Source organism: Trachinotus anak, unplaced genomic scaffold (assembly GCF_046630095.1).
Source record: "Trachinotus anak isolate AG129_WGS33_773 ecotype Australia unplaced genomic scaffold, CSIRO_AGI_Tana_v1 ptg000028l, whole genome shotgun sequence".
Lineage (NCBI taxonomy): Eukaryota > Metazoa > Chordata > Actinopteri > Carangiformes > Carangidae > Trachinotus > Trachinotus anak.
The window spans coordinates 19,230,347-19,248,376 of record NW_027273879.1 but is presented as its reverse complement, the minus strand read 5'-3'; the positions used below and the strand labels follow the sequence as shown (position 1 = coordinate 19,248,376).

Below are 18,030 nucleotides of genomic sequence, written 5' to 3'. Positions count from 1 at the left end.
TATCTTTTGGAGGAATGATGTTCATCCCTCCAGTAAAGTTCAGAGACCTTTAGAATCAGTGCCAATGAGCAGCGAAGCTGTTGTTTTGCTTTTTCCTTTCCTTCGACACTCGTCTGTATGAGGCCTTGTTGCAAATGAATAACTGACCCTTAAGAGAATGTTTCACTAGCAAGGACCACACCATCAGCGGGGTACGTTTGAAAGATTTATTGAAATGATAGATTAATGATGTTCTTTTGGTTTCTTTCTTGATTTTGGATGCGGTGTGGGGAGGCTTCGTACAGAAACTGTTGCGACATCTGGGCAGCGGAGAACCCCCTCACGGTCCTATGAGAGAGAGAAAGAGAGGAGGCCAGAGAAATATCGGGAGGACAGAATAAGAGAGTGCCAGAGGAGAAGAGGCTTAAGTTGGTCTCAGATTGCCAGAAGAGGTGTGGTTGAGGTGTGGTCCTGCTCCTTAAACTTCATTAGATGCTTCAGTGATGAAAATCAAATCTCACGGTAACAATTCGACTAAACAGTTGTTGATTTGAATATGTTGAACTTGTTTTCTCAAGTACAGTGTTCTCAGTGAGATTTAGGCTACAATATAACACCTCATAAACACCCTCAGATTACATGGTGTTCAATGAAACATATTTACGGCGGTGAGGAGCTAATTCAGTTTTCTTATTTTTTGATTTTTTGATTATTATTATTTTTTAGATTAGCTGGTTTGCAATGTTTTACAGCACAATGTTTACAGGTGCTGAGAGTCAGACTTCAAACCACTCAGCTCCCACATAAATCAGATTTAAAGGGACACCTCTGTTACACACAGATTTAGGTTTTCACACCAAAGATCCACAGCAGAGGGGCTTAAGCCGACCATGAGGGAACTTGTGCAGACAAAAGAGGCACTTGGTCTGTGACTTCAGGGCAAGAATGGACTCTGGAGGTGCCCTGTTAGAGATACCCAGCTTAAAAATGCTTTCAAATGAAAACCTGCTGAACGCCACTGTCACTATGTGAGTCACCAGTCTGTGTTGACGGCAAGCTTAATGGTTGCTGTCAAAAATCCCTAATCAGAATTGGCAGATAGATGTCGCTGCATAGTGTCAACCTGCACAAACCCCAAGATGAACAATTACAGGCACAGATGGCTCCATTTAAGACACTTTCCCTGACATGCCTGTTAACCTGTAAATGTCCACGTCATTTGGGAACAGAGGAGAAGCTGCCTGTAAGACAGTTTGACATGTTAAGATTTCCAGAAACTACAAAGAAGAACCACAATACAAAAGAAAACAATTACAACCACCAAGATGATTCTGTCTTTGTGAATACAGTCATCTTATGCAAAGGACCAGTGAAACATTTTGCAGGATTTCAGGATTGAAACATAATTCCTTAAACATTTTGTAATGCTTGTCGTGGCTCACAGCAGGACGGCAGAGAGAGATGTGAACTAAATGTCCAGCAGTGCAGTGAAACAGCAGCTTTACAGTTGCTCATATAGAAGCAAGAAAAACAACTAAACAACTGAGATTCATCTTGAACAGAAGGGGAAAAAGTGAAGTAACTCAGCGAGAGACACTGTATAAAAATGGACCCCGGCAGGGCTTTATTTTTTTCATTTTCATCTCCTGATGGAAAAATGTGACACTGCATGTTAAAATGCAGCAGAGATATTACATTTCTCAGGCAGAGGATTCTACACAGCCTACAGATATCAACACTTCCCGAGACCAAACAGCTTTATCCTCATCTCACCAGGGAGCTGTAGGGACTCTCACCACTGGCTGAAAGCAGATATGTAATCACGTCGAGATCTGGGGTGGGGGGGGGGGTGGGGGTGGGGGGGGGGTGGGGAGGTGGGGGGGTGGGGGGGGGGGGGCTTCTTTATATCTCTGTGAAGAAGAGCTGGTTGTCCACTCTCTTTAGAATTTAAATTTTCTCTTCTTAGCTCTTAGAGAGAGGGGAGGAGGTTCTGCTGTGATTTAATGTCACACCAGACTTCTCCCTATTCTTAAAATGAGCTATAACCTTGTAAAGAATATTTGCAATGATTGGAACCACAGCACTGAAATGTACAGTAGAAATCACAACAGCAACTGCAAACTTGCCACCCCTCTGACTAAAACCAGATGTGAATGGTTTGATTTTCCACACTGTGAAATGCACCTTAAAATAACTGACATCTATCTCAATAAGTACATCACAGTTCGATTTACACTGTTCATTGACCAGTTTGGAAATGTGCTGTGACTTGTCCGTGCTCTCACTCGACCTGAAGTGCTGCTGAGCAGTGACACTCAAAGACACTCATCTGGAAATGTCAGGTTGTTACAGACACACAGGCTACATCAGGACAAATACTCCTTGAGGTATAAGCCTTCCTTGAACAGTGGGGGAAGCTTCTAAGGAACTTTAGCTGTTTATATGATGTTGAGTGCTGTTCAGTCTAATGAACAGTTAAGCCATGTGACATCATCAGCTTAATTAAAGCCACTAATCAGATGGCACACTTGGTGTTTATTATCTGCTGTGTTCTGACACCTCTCCCTGCTCCCAATGTGGGGAACTCCAGGTATCTGCTGATCCTGAGGAAGCTGCTTGAGTTACAGGGACGTCAAGTGTCTTCCAGGCTCCCAGAGCAGACTCCTGGACAGCTGTCTTGATTTGAAGGTCAAAGTTAACCCTTGGATTGTTTTCATGTCATGTTCCCAGACAGATCTGAATGACTCTTTATAACTGTCAAACCTATAATCATATACGGTTAAAGGTCCCATATTGTATAAAGTGACATTTCTATGTCATCTTTGATTATAAATCAGGTCTAGTTTCTATATTAATACTGTGAAAGTATCAAAGCCTCAGTTCACAGAGAAATGCACACAGCCTGTATTCACAAACTGAGCCTTAAAACCAGCCGTCAAGACTTTTGTAACTTTGTGATGTCACATCAAAGCAGTCACTGCTCTCATCCACACGGCAAGCCCCATTCACATGGACCCACTATCCAACTTTGCAGGATTTGGTTTCTCTAAGTGTTTACCTGAAATCTGCTATATTTTCATTTGATCACTCAGAAAACAGTCAGCCAATCGGACTCAGATCCTATTGGCTGTCCAAGCTGTTGTTACTTGAGCTCCAGAGAGAAGCCTGAGAGAGAAGATGTAAAACTACACTGAGATGGTTTTTGGTTCTTAAAACCACGAATATGTCTTGTAATATATCTAGATATCAAAACTTCAAAAAAACTCAGGAAAAATGTAAAATACTGGATCTTTAACACTTGATGTTGTGTTAGATGTTTAAACTAAGATTATTTCTACCAACTAAGAAGACTTCTTCTTCTCTTTGGAACGTGTAGTTTTGAAGTCCTCACTGAGTAAAAATAAACATCAATGTAGGATTATTTTGACTATAGTAAATACAAGAGGAAACCGTGCAATTTATCACAGTCAACTTAATGTCAAAGTGTAGACAGCACCTTTATTTTGAAAACCCTTCCCATTTTTAAACAGTTGGACAAAATGGCATCAGCAGTGTTCCTGGTCTTAGTTTTATTAATCCAGAGAGGACACATGGCCAAACTGTGAACACATGAAAACTCAAATCAGTTATGACATAAAACTCTGAACATTATGCACGAACCGAGACAACAGCAGTGTCACAAAAAAAATATAACACAGTGCATTAGGGTTCACAGTCAGCCAACCATTACTTGGTGGTCATGTTATGTATGTATGTGCTTTTGTCTGTGAGGGCTGTAGAGTTTGGTTGGGGCACTCGCATTTTGTCAATCCGGCAAACGCAGGAATTTGAGGAAAGTGTTTGGGTGTTTTAATGAGAGGCATCACCATGGTCTTCTGCAGCTCCTCCAGGAAAAGACTGGATTCACCTCCATCCATGCTACAAAAGCACTGCAGAAAAACAGCAACACAGATGCAGCCATTCCTTACAGGAGTATGTGCCAGTAACCTGGAAGGTATTGTGTGTGACAGCCAAGTCATGTATCGCTACTGTCAGAACTGATCAACTTTCATAAGAAATGTCTGCAATGACATGGTAGCATGTCTGTCTGGTCTACTTGCTACTGTTCTCTTTGAAAACCTGTGCCCCCAGTTGGTCATATTTAGATCTGTTTCAACTGGCTCTGTCAGGAACAGTTCCAAGCAGGATTTGATGTGATCACTCTGGGATATGGTGTATCTTGTTAGCCCTGGTGACATATTGATAACATTCTCGCTTGCCTCTTGAAGACCTGGATCATATTCTGTGCTGATATCCATGCAAGAAGAATTACAACACATTTGGTTGCCTCTGTATTCTTTTAAAGATGAATTGTGGAGGTGAGTCTAGTGCCAGTCATCACTTAGCCTCTCTTCAAACTCAGCAGCCATGTTTGTTTTCCAGCTCATTCACAGTTGGTATCCTTGGCTTAGTGGCAGTGGGTAAGTGGATGTCTGCACCAGACCAATGACAAAATTCACATCACGTGGACCCAGGCAGACCCTCGTGGAGACTGACTTACTTCAGATGCAAAAAGTATAACACTGGCTTTAGTTGAATAAAAGGCTTCAAGGATGAAATGTTACTTGATTGGTTTGCTGCTGGTCGGTCTCCACCTAAAATATCACTGCTGTTATATATATAGTTTGTATCAGTACAGTACATAGTAACTGTATACAGCATGTATTATTCATAATAGTATACAGGTTTGTAGCTAAATTGAAAAAACAACAACAAACAAAATCAACAGAATTCACCGTTTTGAAGGCTACTCACTAGAAATGATGACATCTGAGGCAGGAAAGAAGGAATCACAAATCAATTTGATTCTGAAACAATTTGCCTTTTAATTGATTAGTTGATCAGAACCATTGTAACAGTCACATAAACTCATTCTCTGGTTCCATTGTAAATGTGATGATTGTAAATTTATAATTTGAATATCTTTGGGCTTTGGTCTGTTTCGTTGTCACCTTGGGCTCTGGGATATTTTCAGTTTTACACACTAAATAAAATGAACAGTTTAATCATTATTCATAATAATCATCTACCTGCCCATCCTTTGACATTAGGTGAACAACTCATGGTGTCTTATTGAAGTCTTACAGATGTTGATTTGTGTAAAGATGCTCAAACGTAAGACTTTTTCTTTATACATGAAGCCTTAAAGTTCAGATATGGAACTTTAAAAAGAGGACAAAACACCCAGAGGCTCTAAGTCATCCTTTATACACACATATATTTCTGTAGAAAACAATATATTTACATTTATTACACAGGTTTTTCTTTACAGTACATACAGCATTTACATATAAATATAGAGTGATTTATAGCATTAAAGTCAGTGCTGTACAGACTGTACATACAGAATGTCAACATATTTGCAGTTTAGGACAAAATCCTTTTTTTGATTTCTTCATGTTCAACCGAACACACTACACAAGTGATGTCTGGTTTTATTTCATGTTAATAAGTAGATGCTTTCTACCTTTCAAGGATTTGCAACTGATTTGCAGCAGAATGATACTTTTAACATTTCTGTTTTACATGAGGAAAAGTACAACATTTTCAAAAAGCTCAGAGACCTGATTAAGAGCCAGTTTGAGTGGAAAATGTTTTACTGCTTCTATAAAATGGAAATTTTTTCAAGGAGTGTTTTACAGTGATTCAGCTTCTTGGGAAGCATCAGTCATGGTTACAGTGTTTGGACACTGCACCTGGACAAGAAAGATGTGTATTCATTTCTCACACTAGGTAAGAGAGATGCTGCCTGTTAATTACCCTGATAATAGAGGTACAAAGTCTGTTTGGGATAATTTGGTCCTGAAATTGTGCAGATTTGATTTGTCTTGGGGCAGAAGATGAGAAGATAAGAGACAGTGGATCTGTCCCTGTGCTTACACTTGCAGTCCTGAACACTTAATCAGATGGTTTGCGCCATGAGGAAGGTGTCTGATGTCTGGAAAAACGTCAACATGTAGTTCAGTTGATGCACACGCTTTCTAACGCCACCTCAGAGTCAACACCAAGTTCACCACAGTCTCACACCAGCCCAGCTATTGGCACTAATGCAATTACTGTTAGTTTTAATAATAAACAGACAGGTTGGATTCGGTTCATGTTCAAACAATAAGCACTTATGGCAGATGCTCCATAGAAATGATCACTAAATATCAAAGATCTATTCATCTTGATGAGACTGAGCAGGAACATTAGTATCCTTCATCAGACATAAACCATGCAAAATAAGAGCTTGTTATGTGTCTTGTGTTCAGTTGGCAGAATGCATTGGTACTGTGATGCTGCATGGTTGATCCTTCCTGCTTAAATGTTCTACATCTTCCAAGTGGGAACTTGGCTTCTTGGAAACACTGCAAGTGTGAGCATTAGGATTGACCCACAGGAACCACAGGTGATTATAACACAGACAGAGCAGCAGGATCAACTGTGTCATTTTGTGTCGCAGCGCCCCTCTGTGGACGGAATACATCACATCCATCTGACGGTCTCTTGGAATTTGCTTTGTAATTTTAACATCTTCTTTGCACCGGTTCCTCACACTTTATATAAAGCAGCAGGAATGTTTCACAAAAAGATTTGATTAAGATTTTTCAGTCCATTAGCAAATATTCTGTTAAGTCTATAGAAGTCTAGTTTGTCTTAAAGTTAAATAATGTTCTATATGCACACACAGCACCTGGTGTCTTAGACCACTGGTTCTGAAAGTGGGGTCCAGGGACCCCAAAGGGGTTCTTGAGGGGGTTCGAGGGGCAAAAGGGGGAATTATTTATTTTCACCATAATTCCATCCATAAGTAACACAGTTTTGGTCCTGGGTTTCAAACACTTTATGTAATAAAACATCTAAAAGCAAAAATCTTATCAGATGGGGGAGTGTGGTCTAATTAGTGTCAGTTTAGGGTCCTCGGTGTGAAAAAGTTTGACAACCATTGTCTCAGACGTCAGAATTTTAGAAAATGCACTGTCCTTCCTGTTTCATAGGAAGCTTTGTGGTGCATTCAGGTGCAACAACAGGTGAAAGGCGATCTGTTGTTTTGTCCACTGAACACTGAGAGGTACGATCAGTGCTGATACACTGTGACAGTTATTTCATCTGTGTGAGTTTATCTCCACGTGTCATTGACAGGGATGGATTTCAGCTGCAGAGACGCCCTGTATTATTTGACTGCGTTGCTCAGATGTCTGTTGTCTTTGTGAAGGGCTTCTGCAGGCAGAGCGAGCCATGGTGAGGAAGAGGATGGCCGTGGTAGTGTTCAATCAGGGCTGACAGAGTGGGGAAGGTCAATTCACTTTCCAGAAAGATCGAGTTCACCTGTCAACACACCCACAGTGAACAGGAGACCTTATTATTTATTAGTCACATTGTCATTACACCTCATCCTTACACATAATTATAATTCTTTCATATACAAAGTCAAAATATGATGAAGAGCAGCAGGTTTCTCACCTCTTGAAACAGTCGGTAGTTCCTGGCTTTGCCTATACTGACATCCCAGACCACCAGCACCTGGTTAACACACGTCATTTAGTTCAGACTGTGATGTGAATATCAAACAGCAGGTAGACACAGCTCTAGTACAATACTGATTTAGACATGAGATGAAATACTGTCTAAGATGTTAGTATTGATATAACTTTATTTTCCCATAAGGCTGCAGTGTAGTTACGTGAAAGTCTTAATTGTTGTTTTTATTTTTCACGTCACAGACTACTGCAGCTGTTTGTTAGAGACTGTCCTGTAAAAAAAGACGAGCCCACAGGTCGTCTGTGCAGCAGGTTATTATGACCCATAGTTAGGTTTTGTTCCTAGGCAACATCTAGCAGCCACAGTAATTATGACAGGAGCAAAGAGAAAAGTGCAGTGATATAGTATATAGAGCGTCAAAGTCCATGTTAGGAGCAGGTTGTGGTGGATGGATGAGTCAACAAAACACAGGAATATGACACAGGAGAGCAGTGTTTATATGCTTTCTATTATCCATGACTGTTCATTGTTACTATTGTAACCATGACAACAAAGATCGTCTAATGTTGAGGAAGTATTTATTTTTACCCAAATCACCATCTTTTCCTAAACCTAACCAAGCCATGACCGCTATTATAGTAACCATGGCAACGAAGGTAGGTACACCGCTGTTGGTACAGTCATCATGCTTATTAATGTAACCATGATGAACAAGGTCTGGTACACCTGCCACTGAAGAGGCGCTACTTCAGGAGACGCTCCTATGGGTCGCAGCAGAGGGTTGAAAAATGACCTGTGTGGTTGTTCAGGTTGGAGAACGGGTTGGTTAATTTTTTACCTTTGAGGTTTTGGTTCCAGAGTTTCTGATGCCGTACAGTCCGTCCTGTGGAGGGACGGGGCCCTCTCTGAATAACCTGCAGGTACAAACATCATCACAGGGTTAAAGGTTATAAATGGAGCTGGTCAGAGACGCATTAAGAAATGCAATGACAGACAAATATTGTGGCAAATACAACTGATAAAATGTATTTATGTCTCTTTGTCTCAACTTATTTTTATTCAAATTACTTGAATACTTTATTGGTCTGAACTGTAATAAGCTGCTGCTGCATGAGAAACTGGTGTTAATGAAACACATATTAGAAAAACAGTTTGATAAATAATGAAGATAATGTCAATAAAATAATTGAACGAAATAAAACATAAAGAAAAGGCTGTTTTATTTTTTTGCCACTAGAGGGCAGACACAAACAAAGTGCACATGTCTTACCTTTCTACAATGCTGGTTTCAGTTGTGTCGATGAAAACAGAGTCTGGCAGCTGCATCTGTGGACAGAAACATTTGGTTAAACAACATATAAACAAGATGTTTTTTGAAGGACTGATATAAGCTCCGATGATAATGCAAATACGGTAAAAATCTGCATGAGAGACTCACGTTTGTTCATGTGTAGAGAAGAAAAATAGAAGAAGCAAAATTGATCAAATTGATCATTAAATCAATATAAAATATCAAAATTGACATAAAGAAACCGAGTAAAAATAATTGAACATATGACTACAGTTTCAATGAAAAGAAATGTGTGAAACTCAAAGTTCCCACAGGGAGAGTGACAGTGAACTGACACTAAAAACATGAACACACATGTTGAAGTTACAGGTAGGCCTGTAATCTAATAACCTGTACTGTGGTTTACATGTATTCCTACAGTTGGGGAGAATTGGAAAGAGTTTCATAAAGCCTGAAGGAGTGACTCGTGAAAAAAAGACTGTCAGTGGTTAGAACAGACAGGAGGCGAGTGAGAGTAGAGTTTAACTGAGCAGCAAAACTGGTCTGTGTTATGACATGGTGTCTAAAGCAACTTCATTTCGCTCTCTCTTACGTTCTCGTAGTCGTCATCAGCATTGTCTCCTCCACCATGTTTGTCGCGTTTCACCCTGAACTCTGAGGGCACCTCGTCTCCTGATGAGCGGAAACTCTGGCCTTCTGGAGATGCTCTTCTGGTGGGAAAACATGTCTCAGTGGAGCAGCTTGAGACAACATGTTCCTGCCCCTTGAAGTGATTCTCACTCCAAAAGTAATATACTTTTGTTGTGTTGATGCTGTGGTTTGTCTTAGTTGACAGTTTTTCCTACTGCTTTTCAACATTTCTATATCTAGGCTGTTGAATAAATAACACACAACGTAAACATCAGACAGATGTGAAGATGCTGGAGCTAGGCTAGCCGTTTCCCCCTGATTCAAGTCTTTGTGCTAAGCTAGGCTAAACACTCATCTCTGTAGTGAATGCAGAGAAGAATCTGATCTATTGATCTTCTTATTTGACTTGTAAGGTGATAAGACAAACAACAGGATTTCCTTAAAATGCTGAATTATTCTGAAGACTATATTGTGTATATATTGTGTGTCTGAGTCCAGCTTACTGAAGTGGGGTTCCTTGCTGCTTGGACTTGGATGCAGGAAGCGGAGGTTTGACGGCTGGCGGAGGAGGTTTGGACTTATTGTTTGGTCCAGTCTTGAGTAGAGGAGAGAGGGGAGGGTGGATGGCAGACCCTCCAGAAGGAGTCAGTAGAGTTGGCTTGCTGCGGAGGTTGCTTATTACCGTGAGGTGGTTGTTGCCCAGCGACTGGCTCCCTCCAGGATTAAGGACAGAGTGGGCGGGACCATTTAGGACCATCCTGGTCTCTAATTGGTCACAGATGGGCAGAGTGGCGGGGGATTGACCTGAATTGACCAGCAAAGGCCTCCAGTCTCTCTTGTCGCCCGCAGGTTCCACAGTGGATGTTGTCCTGTTCTGAGGAGTTCTCTTTGGGTTGGGGGGAGGAGGCGGAGGGGCAGGATATGAGGGCTTTTGCAGATGGGGAGCAAAGGGGAGAGGAGGTGGCAGGCCTTTGTTGGGGTCCTTCAGTATGGAGGGTGGGGGGACAGATGGCAGGGGTTTTTTGGGGAGCGGGGAGGTGGGGATTCTGTGTTGTGATGGGATTGGAGGAGGTGGGCCTTTGTGGAAACCTGCACTGGAGTCTTGACGGAGCTGGGACGGCACTGGGGGAGGAGGGTAGGAGGGAGGTGGTCCTGTAGGTCGACCTGAGGAGGTAAGACAAAGAGAAATCAGACCGGTTTCTTGTTTTAAGTAAAGTTAATAAAGCGTGTTTTGTGTGTGTTTGTTTCTCTAGACATTTTCCCTCAAATATAACAACATATGAAATAATCTTATGCAACTATTCTCTAAATAAGAACAAACAAGGCTCAGAAAGTTTATATTCATTGAAAAATATCGTAATTGTTGAAAAGGGGATCACTTTGACCTGATTGTCATATGGATTTAATGTCCCCATGCAATTAGGTTTCCTGTATTTCAGTTTTACAGTGGACGAGGTCCTCTGCTGGTGAGGATTGCTTGTGTCCCTCAAAGTAAAATAAATCATCAAATAAATAAATGAATAAATGTTGAAATAAATGTAAATGATAATTGTAAATAAATATAGTTTATATTAATTAATATTAAGTCTATATTTGTAAATATGATGCAATTCAGAATTTTGTATTTCTAAATAATTTTTTCACCATTAAAAAAACAATTTTAATGAATCAAAATAAATTCTTGGTTGTATTTTTTTATTATAAAGAAAAAATTATGAACCATTAAAATCTGGATGGATGGATCTGTGCATGTGACCTTTGACCTCATTATTATCAGTTTTGATATCAGTGATGTTGCACTTGAAGTTTATTCTGCTGTTGTCTTTATTAAATTTACTCAGGTCAGGTAAAATGGTGTGTGTGGCAGGTGGCGTCACCTGTAGACGTTGGGGAACAGTCGTTGTCTGGCTTCAGATAGTCTTCCTCATCGTCATCATCATCCTCCTCAACATAATCTACACACACAGGAGGAAGAGTTACAGCAGTTTAAAAACACACAACTATCTCATGTGTGCTTTGTGAATTAATTCATTAAGGTGGTCTTACCGTCGTCTGCGTTTCTTTCAGTGTGCTTAATATCCATGGGCTTCTCAATTGTACCATAGAAACTGTCGGCATCTGAATCTGAGTCACTATGGCAACAAAGAAAAAGTTATCATGAGTTATTATTAGTTCTACATTCTGTTGGATAGATAGATAGATAGATAGATAGATAGATAGATAGATAGATCGAAGTGCATGCTTCTGGCTAAAAATTTGCAGCTGACACATTTGAAGTGGTTTCAGTGTTTTTGAATTTTATATAAGCTAATTTTTAAGCTAGCCAGTTAGCTGAAATTATTATTATTATTATTATTAATTATAACATTATAACTACCATCATTTAAATTAATTTACACAAGATGTTACTGTGACTGTGTATACTGTGTATTTATTCTTTAGTAGTCTATTTTTTATATCATTACTTCTTTACTGTCCCAGTTTTTAGCCCAAAGCTAACATGTCCTTCAGCTCTGACATGTTTAACACAACCAATGACTCTGCCTCCAGAAATCTCACAGTCGTTAATATGGGTTAGGCTATAATACAAAATAGAGAAATGTTGGCACTTTTGTTACATAACTACAACAACCTTGTATTTTTGGCAAATTACAATAACTTCAAATAAAATTATTTTCTCTATGATTAGAGGACGAAACCAGACTTTGTTTTTATTTAAGTAAGCACAAATTTCCAGTGAGTTCAGGCTCTAAGAGGAGCGGCGACACTCACAAAAGCTATTAAATTAGCTTTTCATGTCCTCAGTCCCAATAAGAAGATGTGGTCTGAATAAAAACAATTACAGGCTGGTAACTTACTAATCAAAAAAAACAACAGCCCCTTTTCATTGCCCACATAAATTATAAATGAACCTGCAGAATTAGCTTCTGGCTGGAAAAGTAGCTTCCGTTAGTCTGCTGGGAGTTGCAAAGGGCTGTTGCAACCGACACTGTTTGGTTCACACTCTGACAGTAAAGGTTACCGAGGTCACATTGTTGGCTGTGAGAAAGCAGAAGTGTGTGTAGTGGAACAGTAAAGAATGACGTGAGCTCACTCAAATATTGTTCTTCCATAGCATTTTTGTCAGTTAAACTGTGCTTTGGGTTTTGTAGTTCTGCTGTTCATTTTTTTAAATAAATAATTTATTATGTATATATTAAAGCTATTCTGTGCTCTGTACAGGTTATAGGGTATTTTGTTGTGAAATATGATCAGTGATGTGAGGTTACCTGGGAATCTGGGACTCTTTCCGGTCATTATAGTGATCTATCTCCCTCCGCAGGTATCGCATCCATTTCTGTAAGACAAAAAACAATATGTAGCAGGTGTCTGAGTGTATGTGAAATTTAAGTGTCGGGTCTGAGTCCACATTCCTTTTTGATCCCTGCTGTGAGCAGCTGGCTAACAGAACCAAATCAAACCTTATCCAGAGTTCCTGAAAACAATACTCTGACATTTTTAGATTTTTTTTGTTGGATGAGGAGACTGATATCAAGTTCATGTCTGTATGTTCAGTATAGCGTTATCTCCATGTGGTGGTTAGCCTTTTAGCATCAAGACTGAAAGATGAGCAAAAATGCTAGCCTAGCTCCATCTAATGTGTCTTCCAGCAACTCCAAAAGTGTCTTTACATGTTGCATGTTTTTTACATGAAATAAAACAACAAAACAGCCTGTTTATTGTAATTCAAATCCAATTTCATGAATGAAATTGACAAAAAAATCATACAAATCGCATATTAATATTAAAATGTATTTTGATCATCAAAACTGTTCTCACCCTCCTCTCGTCCTCACTGGCTGCAGAGAATAACCATGTCCTGTGTTTCTTACTGAAGTGGACGATCTTAAAAGGAAAAACATTACTGGACGTCGTCTCCTCTGCGGCTCTCATCACTCTGTGGAAGAGGATAAATGTAAGAGTCACGCTGGAAGAAAATTACCTTAATAAACAACGTGAACTGGAACTATGGTACCCTCTGATAAATGCATTTACACCCACAGTGTGGTCAATGAGGAGGTATTTGCCGTTGGTTTGTTCTGAGTATTTTCTTTTAATGTCATTGGTACCAATACATCTGTGATATCTATCTGTGCTACGATGAGACACAACCCTCTTTAAAGCCCCATTCACTCATATGAACTTAACATTAGAGGTGCCAACATGCCATTCATTGTGAATGGAAGCTTGAAAAATATTTTGGTGTTTCGCACCATTATTTGAGGACTCAAAAGTGCCTCTGATGCATGGGAGCAACAACCTGGTAACAGCCAATAGCACTAATTTAAATGTAAAATAACAAAATGGGGGCTAAGGCTAAAGCTAACTGTCGTGGTCTTTGCTTCCCAATTCTCTACAACAGACTGTAACAAGCTGCTGCTACTTGAATAAATAAAACCCTGCATGTAATCACATCACTCTGGAAAGTATTGGCGGTGTGAGGAAATAACAGCCCACATGAAGCTGTGTGTGTAAATGATGTGCTATTCAGGAAGTGGAGCGGTCATCCACTAATTGCCAGTTCCATCTGTCAATCCAGTGAGACCAGCAGAGAATGCTGGTCTCACTGGATTGGAAAAACTAAATATACAAGGTGTCTTATTAGACAGTGGTATTTTAAATGTCTCTTTCCATGTGTGGGAGCGTACAGTTGGGGCCAAACTTACACTGATTTTTATTTTATTTTATTTATTTTTTTTATTTTTGGTTAGATTGCTATAAAGACTAATCTGCTGTGATTGGGACATTCAACTATTTTTAGTGCACCCACTGGCAGAAACATAAATCAGGGCCTATGACTCTAAGTCAGGTCAATGTAATATGTGTTGACTGTGTGCATAGTTGCAAACAAGGTTTCTCAGCACATCCTACATAAACAAAAGATTATCAATACAAACAAAATATGCGTTTTTTATGTATTTATATGAAAAACTGACTGAGGACTCAGTAGCTGAAGAATTTCCACTGACCTGTTGTAGCCATTGAGAGAAAACGCCCCCTGTGGTGCAGGAGAGGTACTGCTCTTAAAGTAGTACACACAGCCTTTGTGGATGATGATGTACCTCAGTGGCCCTGTGAGGCAGGTAATAGATGTTAATACACTGAGAATTGGCACAAAAACACTTAAAATTACACTTAACTGATAAGAATTTTATTGGAGATTACAATATGTACTCAAATGTTCCTCTTGTCCTGTTCACCCACGCTTAAATCTTTTTATCAGTAACTCACATTTCATGAGGCTGAACTGGCTGCCTCCCTTCTTGTGGAGGTATCCTGAGGTGGAAACGCCTCCTGGCATGGTGAGGAGGTTCTGAGCCCCGATGGCTCGCATCGGCACAGGCCAGGACACCTCTGGAGACGACATGGTTCTACAGTGGAGGGATGAGAGAACGAGGACGTTATTATTGCGCCATCATTTGACAGATAATCAGATAAAGTGAGGGTCCATCTCAGGAGTTGTGCAAAATCATGGAAATGTGGGCTGGAATCCCAGCAGAAACAAACAAATGAACAAAAAATGTTCTTGTTCAGAGTCCGTGTGTGAACAGAAATTTTGTCGTACTTTGAGGAGAGAAGAAGACAGACACGATACTTGAGGATTCAGAAAGGATTTAAAGCCACAACCTCCCTGTTTCCAAACCTGCTTCCTAACTAGCGAAGCTTCAGAGCTTTTTAAGACCCTGGTACCTTCACCTGCCTCACCCTCTACATCAAAACCCACCCAATGTCACTCAACACTTTACACAACTTCAGGAGAAAGTAGTAAAAACCTTGAAAAAAGCCCCATCTTATAATGTTTTTTTTTTTTTTTAATGATCTGCACCTGGATTCACGTCAGCAGTAAAAATCACCTTGTTGCTTGTTCAGCACCCACCATTAAATATAAATTAAATAAATGAATTAAATGTCAGTCAGCTCCAAAATGCTGTATTTCTGGTCTTATAGGTTCAAAATGTAAATCCTGTGTCCTACTGCAGCCTGTAGTTGCCAAAACTGGATGTTTCATTAAAGTAGTGAAACAAAAACAAAGAGCAGTTAACAATCCCTGTGGTTTGAGAAGCTCCGCATGTATTATGACCTACAGAAAATGACATGTTTTAATATGAAGTTCTGTGTGAGTGAGGGTGCAGGCAGGACTCTCTAATTCCCCCTGTACACTGTGCCATGTTGGGACGTCCCACATGGAAGTTAAAGACAACTGAACGAGGTTTCTTACTGGGAGCGGCGTAGCTTTGCACCTCTGGAGGCAGCTGTTGGTGAGTACAGGAATGAAGTTTGATGCCGAACTTGCAAAATGTCTTCTAGACCGGTAAGTAAACTGTTAATGCTAAAGATGGCTGCATAGCAATAGCAAAACTTACAAATAGCTCCTTTAAGTGTGACTAGAACTTGGTGAAACCTTCGACTGTCAGTGCAGAATCCAAGATCTGAGATCACAGCACGAGACACATCTGCCGACGGCCAAGACCAAACACAGCCTGCATCAAAATTCTGCCATTGTACATCATCGTCATCATCACCATCATCATCATCTTCTTTATATTATCTTAAAAGTGGAGGAGTAAGCCATCCTTCTAACACCGTCTGTGACAGTCAGGTGTTGCCTACCTCCTCCTGAGCCTCCTGCTGATGCTCTGAACAGCAGCACTCTCCCTCAGCAGGCTGACTGTGGAGGCTAATGCCGGCAGGAGGTCCATCACTGAGAAGCTGAAACTGGAAACTCAACCGACCGGACACCCACTGCCCCTCTCTCTCTCCTTCTCTCTCTCCTTCTCTCTCTCTGTGGCTGCCTTTGTTGATTTCTATCTCGCTTGCTCTCTCTCGCACATAAATACACCGAAACTGAGATATATTTCTGCTTGAACACATAAAGCCCTCAGCCCTTCTTCTGGGGTTCAAGGCTTCCTGTGGTAGGTGTGTGTACGAGAGAGAGCAGTGGTCAAAATAAACATCCCTTCATCCTCTAATCTGTTTATATGTAACTTCCAGTTTATCAAGAGTATCTACAGACCTCAGAGGGAGAGAGAGGGAGTGTGTGTGTGTGTGTGTGTGTGTGTGTGTGTGTGTGTGTGTGTGTGTGTGCCTAGAAATTAAGGACTTTAGTCAGTATAAGATCTCTTGCCAAAATCCACTCCCTTTCAGTCAGATAAAACTTGCAGAAATGGTAGCGTGTCTGCTCATTGCACTTAAACAAAACCTCCTCCTGCACACCTGTTATAAATATGTCAAGAATGCCTTTGAAATGCAGTTACTGGCATTAAGTGGCACCTTACTGCTTTTTCATGTCAATGTCAATTTACTGTCATGGTTAAAGTCATGGCGCAACGCGATGACTCGTGAGACAACCCACAGTTTAGGACAGTATTTCCTCGAAGGCATTCGTGATGAGGTGAAAGTACTTTTGTGAAGAACGGAAAAAGTGAGAGCTTGGAAGAGAAGTTCAACGCCTGCCTACTCTGTTGATCAGTTTGGGACAGTTACAAAAACTGCCATGATTCCACTGTCGGAGAAGTTGTTTTTCAGACGCTGTTAGAAGATCTGACAAACACGTTGTCTGAGGCTGTACCACCCAGCCTGTGTAAACAGGTGTATACTGTCAGAACTCTGTCAAGTCTGAGGAAATAAATTGCGTGACAGGCGACCTTCATTACAGACTGGAGGGGTGGAGTTTGGGGTTAATGGGGTTGTTTTGTTTTGTTTTCCTTTTTTATTTACTGTAATAGTTTTTTCTTTATGTTCTTATTATTACTTATAATTACTATTATTATTATCATTTAGTAATTTTCCTTCATTCTATAATTTCTATCTTACTTTGTGTTATGTTTTTTGTGTTGTGTTTTGTATTTCCTAATTTTATACAATAAATGATTGAGTTTGACTGGCATGTGTATTAACCAGGCAGGGAGGCTTTAATGAAAAGTGTAGGATGTAGTGTTAGTGTTTTACACAATACAATTCATGATTGAATTTTACCTACTGAAGTTCTCAGGAGCGAAAAGTTGAAATAAAAGTAAATATCAGAGACTGACAGTGTGACAGTTGTGAGTTTTTAATGCAGCGCACTGATCAGTCAGGCCACCTGCTGTGCAAGACGTGTGTTGATTTTGTTCCACACAAAAGGAACTAAAAATTACGATATCGCTGCCTCTGCTGCTGCTTTTTTTCTTTCTTTCTTTTTTTTTTTTTAAATCTGTCTTTCTCAAGTTTCCCAACTTTATGAAAGTGTAAGTCTCAGCTAAATCTGAGCAAGCGCAAGTCATTCACCAAAGTGATCTGCTGAGAGAACAAATATTCACAACTGACTTAGAGGAAATGAGTCCATTACTGTAACAAAGAAGCGACCAAAAATAATTATCTACAATAATCTTTAGGCTGAAAAAAAAAATCTATGAAATTTCATGGAAATCTGACCAGTTGTCCTGTGGGTCACATAGTAGATGAACTACGTCACCATCCTGACATCCTGCTTAAATAGTTTTAACCAGAGCACATTCACTTGAACATCTACAGTCACAATGTTAACACCCTGTTGGAAAAATGAGTCTCATTATGTCAGGCTTCAAGCATAAAAAAAAAAAAAAAAA

General features: G+C 40.1%; 1 protein-coding gene across 4 annotated transcripts in view; it reads right to left on the bottom strand.

Moving 5' to 3' along the window:
- Positions 1 to 5,210: 5,210 nt before the first annotated feature.
- Positions 5,211 to 18,030, bottom strand: part of sh3bp2 (SH3-domain binding protein 2) — a 32,070-nt gene continuing 19,250 nt past the window's right edge. For 2 of the 4 annotated variants that reach the window (XM_071466447.1, XM_071466444.1), the window contains exons 2-13: positions 14,675 to 14,814; positions 14,413 to 14,515; positions 13,223 to 13,340; positions 12,673 to 12,740; positions 11,450 to 11,535; positions 11,281 to 11,358; positions 9,907 to 10,567; positions 9,366 to 9,483; positions 8,753 to 8,808; positions 8,321 to 8,396; positions 7,465 to 7,524; positions 5,211 to 7,329 (exon numbers count right to left, since the gene is read on the bottom strand). In XM_071466447.1, the coding sequence (XP_071322548.1) occupies positions 7,192 to 7,329; positions 7,465 to 7,524; positions 8,321 to 8,396; positions 8,753 to 8,808; positions 9,366 to 9,483; positions 9,907 to 10,567; positions 11,281 to 11,358; positions 11,450 to 11,535; positions 12,673 to 12,740; positions 13,223 to 13,340; positions 14,413 to 14,515; positions 14,675 to 14,810 (1,698 nt within the window). In that variant the 5' untranslated portion in view covers positions 14,811 to 14,814 and the 3' untranslated portion in view covers positions 5,211 to 7,191. Of the gene's footprint in view, positions 7,330 to 7,464; positions 7,525 to 8,320; positions 8,397 to 8,752; positions 8,809 to 9,365; positions 9,484 to 9,906; positions 10,568 to 11,280; positions 11,359 to 11,449; positions 11,536 to 12,672; positions 12,741 to 13,222; positions 13,341 to 14,412; positions 14,516 to 14,674; positions 14,815 to 16,054; positions 16,275 to 18,030 lie in introns of those variants that run through there. The other 2 variants (XM_071466446.1, XM_071466445.1) reach the window with 2 other exon arrangements.